We start from the raw sequence: 12068 nt of genomic DNA, 5'->3' as shown, positions 1-12068 counted from the left end.
CTACGCTCACCTTTTCACCTTTAGAACCCGGGTCACCTTTCAGGCCAGGAAGACCAGGAGGACCCTGAAGAACAATAACTGAAGTTAAAAATCAATTTTCACAGAGACGAACAAAAAAAGAAAGAAAGAAAAGAACTCATGACAGTACAAGCAAAATTGTAAAGTTACAAGACTTGATTTTTTTTTTAAATGAGGCAATAAAGAGAAAGAAAGGGAAGACAGAGTAAGAGAGAACTTGGAGTGTCAAAATGAGAGGGAACAAAAGAAGTGACTCAAAAATCACACGTTTCACAGAGAGGGAAGCAAAGAAACAACACAAAAGATGAAAATACTTTCAATTGAGACATTGTTTAAGGGGATAGGCTATGGTTTTGTTAAACAGCCAAATCTGGAACAAGTCTAATGTGAGTTAACTTCTGCAAGTCTGGAAGCAAGAAAAAACACTGTTTCAAAAACACCCCCTTCCAACAACACCAGCTCTAGTTAGACAGATAAATGCCAAGAGTAGAAGGCAGAGAGTGTAGGGGACGCTATGCATACTAACCATAGGACCTGGTGGGCCATCTTGTCCTGGGGAGCCGGGCATTCCTTGTTCACCCTGTGAAAAACCATTCAATTGTAGTGAGCATTAAAGGCTGCTGTATTTTCTCTGGTTTGCCATTGATTTTCTGTGCCCAGCATGATGATTAATAGCCCAAACAGGGAAGAAAAGTGTGCTGGAATAAACAAGCGAAACTAAAGTATAAGCCAAATGGGAGTATTGATTATTCCATGAAGTCTATCATCATGCCTTAGCCGTAGGTTTTTTTTTTAGAAAAAACGTGTGTGCACTTTGAGTGTGAGTCTTAGTTTAAGTATGCGTATCACTCTGGAGCGGAGTATATCGTATGAACAGGAAGGCATCATTACTGAAGCTTCAACTTACCACAGGGCCTGGGATTCCACGCAAACCCTCTGGACCAGGTTTTCCTGGAGGTCCCTGGGGGCCAACTGGTCCTGTTTTACCTGCTGGACCCTCCACACCTGACTCACCCTGTATGTGGACATACAAATGATCTAATGGCAAATGCAGGTTTTAAAGTAGCTAGTCCAAAGTGTTCAGTCATTGAGGAAATTTAGGAAATGTGTCCTGGAGCCTACAAGCAGTAAAACAAACAAATAAATCAATATGCACACAGTTTTTAGGTAAGCATAGCCTGCAAGCACTCACCACAGATTAATGACAAAACCAGTGGTATATAGCTGGTTATTCATAAAAGTCTTAATGTGTAATAGCAGTGTGTAATATAATGGGATAGATTAAAAAAATGTGTGTGGCGTCTGAGATCTGCAACACACACACACAACCTTTGATAGCTTATTAAGTATTTTTCTGAAGCGACTCAGCACTACAGACTAATTTCAACTGCAGGCTGCTGTGAGTTTTAAATTATGCCGAGATAGTATCTCGTCTTTACACTGGGTAAATGGGGGCCAGTAAAAAATTCATATATAAATAAATGAATAAAATTAAAAAGATCCTGAGTTTTCAAAGTTATGTTCCTGTTGCTTTACACAGGGTTGAAAATGGGCCCAATAGATGGTAGTTACTCTGGTCATGTTTTAATCAAAAGCTCGTGAGAACATAAAGTCCTCATGTTCTACAGCTGAATACTGACAAGCTGTAATCTGAAACACAGCATTATGCAAACAGAGCACATGGAAATAAGCTATCATGTCTGAGCTGCAAGGCACTTACAGATTAAAGGCTTATTGCAAAGCTGTCAGAACAACTTCACTGAATTTATTATGACCACTGTGTATGACATCTGCAATGTTTTCGATCAGGAATCAGATAGTTAAGGCCAAATCTCTGTTTTAAGAACACCGTAGAGTGTCATTCATTAACAGTGATTATCAAACATGTATGCAAAGTGTGCAACACTACTGGCATTAAAAAATATTATTTTCTTCAGGTTAACATCCACATCCTCCCTGTTATCCATAAACAGAGAGGTATCTTGTTGCAAGCAGCATCTGGTGTTAAATGTTTTTGCCTATGCACAAAGCAGCAGAGCATGTGTGTACATTTAGACAATGATGAAACAAAGAAATTGGCTTACAACAAGTGCAAACTCAAGAGGAATTTCAGCGAGCTCAGATTTGCACAAAAAAGAGAAACGCATGATAACTGAAGAATACCTGAGGGCTATACGTAAATAGCCTTGACTTCCTTTGTAGGCCTCGAAATTAAGCCACAGAACAATAGGAGAAACAAGTGAATCTCGGTTTTACTCAAATAGACTGTGTTCATAAATTTCCATCTAATCTGCGATGGAAATTAAATGACTTCAGCGCTTTTTTGGCGATTTTAATTCCACAATGTGGGCGCAGTGAGGGAGGAGGAAGTCCGAGGGACTTGCTGAGACGGCTCTACTTTGCAAAGGAAGAATTGATTTTCCTACCTTAGCGCCCTTCTCTCCTTGCCTGCCCTCTGCACCAGCAGCCCCCGGAGGTCCCTGAGGAGGATGATAGTACACTGCTTCAGCATTCCGACATAACATCAGCACAAGCCAACTGTACAAGAAGACTGCACAAACACGTACAGTAAATGAACATCAGAGTTATTCACAGACTAAGTTGTTACTCTGTCTGTTGGCTCATTTTTTCAAGTTACATACAACTCTGCATCATGCATATTTCGGTCTCAAAAGGAGAATCGCTGGAAATTTTTGTCAGTTGTCTTTCTAATTAAATTCTTGGTGGATGTTTTCTTCAAACAGGGTGATTCTTTCTCTATCATCCAGTGTGAAGTGCAACAGGTCTATTATGCAAAGACCTATCTGAATGACTCTCCTGTGTCTGCCTTCAATAATTTGCAATCAGCCATGTTAAAAAAAAAGAAAAGAAAATCACATTTAAGAAACACACACAGAAACACTTCGGTCAGAGCCGACAGTTGTTGGGTCGTCTTATCTTTCTGGTCAGGCTCTTCGAGGCCCACAATGATTTCTTTCAACTCCACCCTCTTCAAATCCACTCTCTATCCAAATTCCACTCTGATCTGGCCGACTGCAGCCTGAGTGCTATTGACTGAGAGCCTATAATGTGAGCTTGCCTCCTGTCTTGGCGCTTTCATCTTCTCCTGATGTGCACCTCTTACTGGTGATGAAGAGGCAGGCTCTTGATCAGCACAAAGAACCATTTCAGTAGTGGCACAATATACAGCAGCTAGAGTCAATATGTAGGTGTATGTCAAGGTTGCTAAAGCACTTTGTCATATGCCATGTGTTTAGGATAGAGATTATTAGTGTTCCAGTTAAAAAAAAGAAAAAAGAAAGAAAAGCTGTGACCTGTACCCAAATAAAAAGAATTAAAGCCAGACGGGGTTAATAAATTTTCCCACCTCTCTTTTTTCAGGAAGCATAGGTGAATAAATTTCCAGCATTAACGCATTATAAGAATAAATGAAGCTAAATTTGTGGACAGGCTCAACTGACTAATTAAGAATCACAGGCTGAAGCAGACAACGATTTAAGGACGGTTGCAGATTTTTAAAAGGCCAAATGCAGAGAAAATACAAAAAAGTGTTAGGAGGAGTTATGTATGAGCGACCGGGCATGGACTACCAAGGATCTGTGTGGGGGGAAAAATGGCCCTTATCCTAACTATAATCCCTAGGACATTAAGGTGCAGCATATGCTGATACCATGCTAAAGACTCGGAATATAAATTTGACTGGAGACATTAGAAAAGCAATCAACCCTGGTTTATAAATGCACGACATGTTTTTTTATCCCATTGGACCGAAGCCCAGTGCTTTTCTTTGAAATGCAGTGAGGCACTCAAGTTTGTAACTTTTCTTTCAAATTCGGGAGAATAGCTGCTCATTTTCATGTGGACTTTGAGTTTCACATGGGATTGAAAATATGTTAATGTTCAATCTTTGAACTGCGCATTCTGTTCAGCAATTTATCGGCTTTGATATTTCTCACTGACATCTCAGCCTCATGAAGTATATGAAGGACATCTGTTTTACTCACATTATCTTTTAATGTGGCTATATGCTTTTTTTTTTTTTTTTTACATTTTAAATCAGACCTGCAACCTTGAGAAGATTCTCCCAACGTTGAGATCCTCTATTATGGCAGCCAAAATCGTAGTGGTGACAAATCTCAGCTGTCACACATCCTTTGACTGGTTGCTGTGCACTGGCCTTGACATCACTCAGCTCTTCTCTTTTAATAACATCCTAGCAATTTTTCCATGTCCATGTTTTTGTTTTGCTCTGCCTGTCAGTCTAGCACCCATGGATCAATAGTGTGTCAGACTCGCTATATATCTCTCTCGCGTTTGCTCTTTCTGCCATATGGACCTAAATGAGTTTGGAACCCACAGATTCTCGCTTTTTTTTCTCCTCTTCCCAGCAATTTTTTCGGTAAGCCTTTCCAATTTCTTGCTAAGAAAAAAAAATTGATTCATGATTTTCACATCCTGACGTTCATCTCTCAGTAGGCTTTAAGGCGGCTTCTCTTCGCAGACAGCGGAACGCCTCGACCCCTTAAATCTCCCACTTTGTTGTCCCAATTCTACTTTTAATGAAAATGAGTCTCTCCGAGCTTTACTGCCAAAATTGAGCTGTTGAGGAGGAGTTGTCGCAAAGCGAGGCAGAATACTCGCCCGCTGGCTAAAGAGGCTTTGTACAGTGCCAACAGAAATCCCACCTCCTTTATCTATTTTAAAAACGACCTAATACACATCTCAAATGAGCATAATAAGTTAAGATGTTATAGCTGACAAAAGCGTTAGTTAGCAATGAAAACTGTAACAATGGGACCATCTGATTGGTCGATCGTGGATTGTAGCTGGAACCATACCAGTGATGTAAACACTTTGAAATGAGTTTTAACTGCCTCAGGCTTACTCTCTTGCCAGGTGGTCCAGGTGGGCCGGCTTCTCCTGATGGACCTGGAGGTCCCTAAAACAAGCAAGCCAAAAAACAAAAGAAAACAGAGAAACACTATTAACAGTTTGCATTAACAAGTAAATCTGTACTGATTATGAATTTTTATGAAAGCACAGCATTCGTCTTCTGTCTGCCAGAAGGATAATAACGCAGAAGCCGAATACACATTTTGGGAATACTAAACCCCTCGATAGTCTGTAAGAGTTACACCCAGACCCAAAGTTGGATGGTGCACAGCACTGCTTGAAATAATACACACTGTGTTCCCTGAGATACTTTCATCCAATTATCTCTGAGTTAATTGCAGACAATCAGAGTATTTTTTTTAAACATTCAAACTGGTAAATATTCACAGTGTTAATCAGCTCATTTTTGGGATGACTGCACAGTGACATATAAATACAAAAGTCATGGTGTGTAGATCTGATTTCAAAGAAGGGGAAGCCATCATATGAAGTTCACGTTATGTATTAATATACCTTCTAAATCAACATATTTCACTGCAGCATTCAAAGATGCAAACCGGCTTCATAAACAAACAAACAAAAAAACTGAATATGTAACATCGGTCGAGTTTTTCTCTGGCAATGATAAAGGCTTATTTACATCTATAAATATTCAGTGTTGTAATTCGTTGCACTTTACACGGGGCCAGCACATTAATATGTGGATTTTATTTCTAATTACACTTAATGAATCTACAAAGCAGATAAGTCCATTTACCCTACACCCATACGTATGAGGTAACTAGCATGAATTAAAATGCCGCAGTGTAAATTATTTACTCACTAAATATAATTAGAGCATTTAGTGGCAAACTTGTGGTGGAGTACTAAAGTCTAATATAAAACGAAAAAATAATAAAAGCACTGTGGCAGAGAAACTGACTGTTAAGCTGATGTCCTCATATGATGTGCTTGCACCAAGTGTACCAAATGTTATACATGATATAAGGTCATGCAGTCATTTCTTCATTCCAAATTATAAAAAAGTGTCAACTTACCGGTTGACCAGCCTCTCCATCCTCTCCTTTCTCTCCTGGTTCTCCATCAGTGCCCTGCAAAAAAGACATTAGAGATTAGTCTGACACTGGAAATATCCATTAGGACCATACTCTTTAATTCTTGCATTAAACATGATCCACCTGGAACAGAGTTATACATACTCTGTACTCTATATAGGGCTAACATAAGGGTTTCATACTTACAGCTACACCTGGCTCTCCAGGAGGGCCAGGGTCTCCAGGGAATCCAACAGGACCCTTTGGAAGAAAGAAATAAGATGATGAGATGCATCAGTGTTTAAAAAAAGACATAATTTCCCTGGCTTCAAGCATTAAGGATATGGTTAGTAATTCCGACAGTGATTTAGACTTGGTGTACTTGGTTACAGCCTCTGAAGGAAATATGATGGACTTAATGATAATGTTGCAAATCTTTGAGAAAAGGCTTCACTGCATCCCATTTCTATGCAGGCATAAAATATAATCTCCATCAATAAAAAGGCTTTTTAGCTCTTGAATATGTTCTAGGCTAAAATTGCCTGCCTTATGGCTGCAAGAGATATTTCCTTTAGAGCAGTACATTTAAGCTTGTCTGAGTCTGTCCTAAAAAAACTCTTATAGAGATATTGAGAGTATGTGCCAGACGTACAGGGTTGCCCTTTGGGCCATCATCTCCAGGGGGTCCTTTGGCGCCAGCAGGTCCAGCAGCTCCAGGGGGGCCAGCTTCTCCTTTCTCTCCCCTCTCACCTTTAGGTCCCTGTAGTGATGGGGGGCAAGGGAGGGCATTCAATACATCAATTCCACAAGAGGGAGCATTTTTTTTTCCCAAGGCTGACACTGAACAGGATGGGGTGATAAAAACAGACAAGCAGTCAGAGGCTGCTGAGAGAAACTGGATCCAAAGATCATCCCAGTGTGGGTAACAGAGCACAGCAACCCTGGATGGTCAACAACACTGATATGAAATGAGGTGCAACATATATTTTTTTAAAAAGCCTTATTTAAATTATATAGATAAAATATATTTTAAAACCTCCCTGATGAAAAAATGTGCTGGTTATGATTTTCAAGTTTTCAAACCGTGTCTATTATTTGCAAGTCCAGTTATTAAGTGTTGTAAAGGATTAAAGCTGATTTGGTGAGAAATCTGGAGAAGATTTGGATACATGCGAAACAATCTTTTATTCTGAAAATTCTGACTTTAAAGTAATTTGATTGTAAATTTAATGGAATCTAGTCAGTATATAGTCAGTTTATACAAAGATATTTTCCTTACTGATCAATAATTTGAGGAAATAAATCTTTACTTTTACACATTTCAGGCTCTTTTTATTAATTGCTTCATGTTTATGAGGGTGAAAAATCAAGTCTTTGAGCGTACGAGTTGGTAATTAATGTCCTTGGTTCCTGCAACATTTCTTAAAGTAAGATGATTCAGAGTTCAGTTAAGATGTGGAAACAAGCAAACAAACAGAAAACTAGAAACTCATGTAGTCCACTACTGTTTCATTTCTTAACATTCTTAATATTTTTATTATTAATTAATTAATTGTGTCTGAATCTGATGTACAGCATGTAGAGGTTAATGTGTGTAAGCAAATAGGATGAAAGCTAGATTTAGATTTATTTTATACTAACTGAACTATACGGTACCAACACTATTGCTTATGATAGGAACGTAAACTGCACCCTAACTCTGAAACTGTCACACCAGCAATTCAATGACGAACTAATAGAGGGCATACATGACACCTGTAATCACACTTTTTTACAACTTTTCAATCTGCTGTTGTACCTCAATAATGATAACTTAAGCCGCAGAGCTAAAAAGCAAACACTTATGGGTGTTTTTCTTCGACAGCAACAAGGTCAAGTGTATGACTGCAGTACATTAATGAGTTTAAAGCTTTTAGAAGTAACTCCAAACAAGTATGGCACTGAAGAGCACTTCCGATTTCTTTCAACATCCCCAGTGTAACTATCAAGAAGGACAAATCCCAACTTAAGCTGCATTAACACGGATGTCTGATGTTTTGAAGGCAACTTGCTTCAGGGTTGCTGCAATCATTGTTCATAAGGTCAGAAGCAGTGTGCAGATCCTCCTGCTAATTAGGCTATGTCTTAAGAGTCTAGGAAGAGACTGGGCTTGGCAGGTCATGTGGATCCAGGGTGCAAAGCAGAAGAGTCATGCTGAGATGAACTACCAGCTTAAATGTGAGGAACAATTACTATCATGGTGATGAATACACAGTGTCACTTACAAAAAACAAACAAAAACACCTCCTCATTAGGTTGGAGTTGGTTGTAAATATACCTGAAGTTACTGAGTCTTGCTTTTTTTCCTTGTCACTATTCAATTGCAATGGTGTGCACAAAGTGAGTTTATCCATTTTAAAGACGGGCCCTACAATCACGCTACAGTGCTAGAATCTACAGTAAAATACTGAATGTATGTCGATAAGCATGGTCCGGTGTGTAAACATGTAACATGTAACACAGTGACACAAATATACATTAGCAACACATATTTAGCTTGACAGAAAACCAAAACAAAAGCTTGCTTACCTTAGTTCCAGGCTCTCCAGGTGGTCCTGGGTTTCCAGCCTCACCTTGCTCACCCTGTGGTTAGACAAATGTCAATGTCAAAACAAATAAATCTTCAACATCACACATTTTTTTTCCAAATTCAGATACGATATCTGAAATTGAGCTATAACTACCTAGGTCATACATGAGAATAAGTATTATTGTCAGAATAAATAATGAAATTATTACTAACAGTTAACTCTATTAAATCTATAACTGTAGCTGACTAATAATGTGCCACTACATTCAAAGTATTTGTAGTCCTAGTCCTGGAAGTGCTATAAAATTTTTTTTTTTAAAAAGACATTGTGTCCAAGCACTAAGTCATAAAAACATACTGAAATGAAAACGCGGTGATCAAAAACAAGAAGGCAACTGGGTTGTCTGAAGAGGTTGGCTGGAAGGTGTAAGAGACTCTAATTCAGTCTCAGTGCCTAACATCCTTCAGTGCAGGCACAACACACTGGGGTGCCAAGTTTTGATTCTTACCTTCTCACCTACAGATCCCATGGGGCCCACACCACCTGGAGGACCTTGTGGACCCTGCAGCAGGACATAAGAAAGAGATAAATCATCATCAATCACCACAGGGAAGGACAAGTAATGATATAAAGGCCTCACAATGTAAGTTGGTAGAAGTAAAAAAAAAATGTCACAGACTAGTATGCATATGAGTATAGTTGTACTTTGTACAGTTGTTAACAACTATTTGTACGTACATCAGCTCCACTAGGACCCTGAGGACCTCTGGGACCAGGTGGACCAGGGGGGCCCTGCAGGAATGAGTCAGACAGTTGTTACAGTGTATTTAACAAACTTTTATAAGTACTAACAAATATCGAGTGGTTTTTCTCTTACCATAGGTCCAACATCGCCGTTCTCACCCTTTTCACCAGGAGGTCCTGGAAGCCCCTGTGGACAAACAAAATAAATAAATGATCATGTTACTAGAAAAGAAAACAATCATTTTACAAGAGTTGTTAACTGTAGTCACAACGGCTGATGCTACTGATGCAGTGATGCTCTAAAATATTAAACGTATCTGTGAGCCAAATGTGCACAAATGAATTACTTGAATTCATGTTTCACCCGCTGTCTGTGTTCAATTAAATATTCAGTGAGTATGATCAGTAAGGTCAAGGAAAACTGCTGCCCTAAAAGGTTGAATTTATTAGCCTCTATGTTACGTACTTGTTGCCTGAGCAAAACAGGGGGGGGGTTAAGCTCCCTTATGAATTCTTCGGTGAAGGTGTCATGTTTTTATTCTACAATTCTTCCCGCAGCTCTGCAGACATGTAAGAGAGTACTGATCTATTATTTCTTTCTCCTTTTTGCAGTCAGTAACTTGTCCATCCTTATTCCAAGGTGTAGACATAAATCCTGCTCACTCATTCTTGTAAAATAAGCTGCGTGGTCCAGACCTCATATGTGTTTTTGATCTGCGACATTTCTACCAGTAATTGCCATGATATCACTGCTGAAGGTTGCTTTGCTTCTGTGTGATTTAGGAGCTGATCGTGAGTGAGTGGTGGAGGTTTGCTGGGGGAGATCAAAGAATTTATTTCTCCCCACGTTACACTAAGGACACACAACGAAAACAAAGACCCTGTGCTGACTGTTTTGAGCTTGTGCATGCATGCGTCTCAGCATGTGTGTGCTCACTGGGTGCTGAAAAAACGGTGTGTGGATGCATGCTAATGTCTCCTGTGCTGAGTAATATAATCTGTGTAAAGGTCCCGTCTAGTCTAAGATCATTAGCAGTGCTACTCATTATGTAGAATAGTAAATGTGCTCAATGAGGACCAGACTATTGGAGTGGGTCAGTCCATGCAATTAATGGAATCGTGATGGGAAGTGAATTACTCCCAATTAAAAGTCCATTGAATAAAATCCTGCAGAGACAGGATAGCACCGCGGATTGATGAATAGCAGTCTATGTAATTTGATCAAGACAATGACCCCAATCTCTGCAGTAAATGCCCAACACGTCTAGCTTAAGAAGTTGATTACTAATAAACAGATAATTACAAAGAAATGAGGTCTATCTATGGGAAAGGTCCTACCTCGTTAGAATATTATCATAGTTCAGGAAAACATCATTAAAGTTTATGTGTACCTTTTTGTGTCAAAGTGTTGGGTTTTTAAAATGCCCCCAATAACTTCAGTCTGGCCTAAAGTATTTCCTTGGATGAATAACCCTCACCAATGAATACCATACAAAAGAAAAATACGCCACTGATAATAATCTATTTTGCAATACATGCACTGGCAGGCCTCGTTGGTTTTTGTGAATTCTTTGCGGGGGCTGACACTGCACAGAGACGCCAGGCCGTGATAAAAAAAGGATTTTGTCGTTGAATGGAGGTGAGAAGTGCAATCGTTGCAGGTCAAAGCAAGTTCACTGGCCGTGACATTCCAGATCCAATTAAAATGCTTAAGCAATGGTGTAAATATGAATTTGTTTGTGTCTACCATTTTTCCACCGTAGCTTGTAACCTGAAGGTCACAGAGTAGTTAAAAAAGGTAAATGAGTGTTTCTGACTATAACGTGTGACATCATTAGACACACTATTACAGGCAGACAGAATGGAAAAAAAATAACATGAATATTATCCTGTGTGACAGCTACAAGACAAAGAATATATATATATATACATATCTTACAAATTGTATTGATAGTTATGGCACAAACCTGCAGACCAATAGGACCAGGAGGTCCAGGGAAACCTCTGGAGCCCTCATCTCCCTTCTGTCCAAACATGCCCTGTTGACCCCTGGGACCAGGCTCTCCATCACCTCCCTTATTAACAATAAACAGAAGTAAACATGTGAACAGCGCTGCTGTGACCTCCTGCTCAGGTTTAACGCCTTGACTGAATGCAACTTCTTATTCTTCGTCAGTACTTACAGCAGGACCAGGAGCGCCTACAGGACCTTGGAGACCAGCTGGACCAGGAGGACCCTGAGACATACAGCGAAAAATGATGCCACCAAAATGCACATCCCCACAGAGTCAAAGAAAAATCCAAGCACCCATGAATCACTTTCTGACTAGAAGTCTAACGGGCTATTTTTTATTTTGAAGAAGGATGCATATAAATGTTCTGTATCACCTACCTGTTCTCCCTTGTCACCTTTGCTTCCTTTCTGACCTGGTTCTCCAACTTCTCCCTGGTAAAGAAACACACACACAGTCAATTTTTGAGATAATGAAAAACCACTACAAAATCAGTGACTTGACTAATAACCAAAACATGTCCCAAACCCAACAATAAACAACAACAATAATAGTTATCAGCTAGTGCTGATATTCTTCTTCTCTGCATATTTGCAAATTCAAGCCCAAACACCACATGTAGGATTTAAGACTTCTAAATGAGCATACTACATTCTGTTATTGCAAAATCACTGAAAACCTCAGCTTAACAGAAATATACATTATCTATAACTGTAATGGTGAGAGGGTATACCCACACAGTCTGCACAAATGCACTCCTGGGACTAATTATTAGACCTGAAACTAACTATGTCAAC

General features: G+C 39.4%; 1 protein-coding gene across 3 annotated transcripts in view; it reads right to left on the bottom strand.

Moving 5' to 3' along the window:
* The window catches only part of col11a1a (collagen, type XI, alpha 1a), a 69787-nt gene that overhangs the window by 7583 nt on the left and 50136 nt on the right, over positions 1–12068 (bottom strand). For all 3 annotated transcript variants that reach the window (XM_063484054.1, XM_063484055.1, XM_063484056.1), the window contains 15 exons: positions 11652–11705; positions 11443–11496; positions 11227–11334; positions 9393–9446; positions 9254–9307; positions 9024–9077; positions 8514–8567; positions 6598–6705; positions 6153–6206; positions 5949–6002; positions 4904–4957; positions 2445–2498; positions 926–1033; positions 545–598; positions 11–64 (listed from right to left, as the gene is read on the bottom strand). In XM_063484054.1, coding sequence (XP_063340124.1) covers positions 11–64; positions 545–598; positions 926–1033; positions 2445–2498; positions 4904–4957; positions 5949–6002; positions 6153–6206; positions 6598–6705; positions 8514–8567; positions 9024–9077; positions 9254–9307; positions 9393–9446; positions 11227–11334; positions 11443–11496; positions 11652–11705 — 972 coding nt within the window. The remainder of the gene's footprint in view (positions 1–10; positions 65–544; positions 599–925; positions 1034–2444; positions 2499–4903; positions 4958–5948; positions 6003–6152; positions 6207–6597; positions 6706–8513; positions 8568–9023; positions 9078–9253; positions 9308–9392; positions 9447–11226; positions 11335–11442; positions 11497–11651; positions 11706–12068) is intronic.

The sequence above is a fragment of the Pelmatolapia mariae genome, linkage group LG9, assembly GCF_036321145.2.
Source record: "Pelmatolapia mariae isolate MD_Pm_ZW linkage group LG9, Pm_UMD_F_2, whole genome shotgun sequence".
Classification (NCBI taxonomy): domain Eukaryota; kingdom Metazoa; phylum Chordata; class Actinopteri; order Cichliformes; family Cichlidae; genus Pelmatolapia; species Pelmatolapia mariae.
Note: the sequence above shows the minus strand (reverse complement) of the source record. Positions and strands in the feature narration are given on the sequence as shown.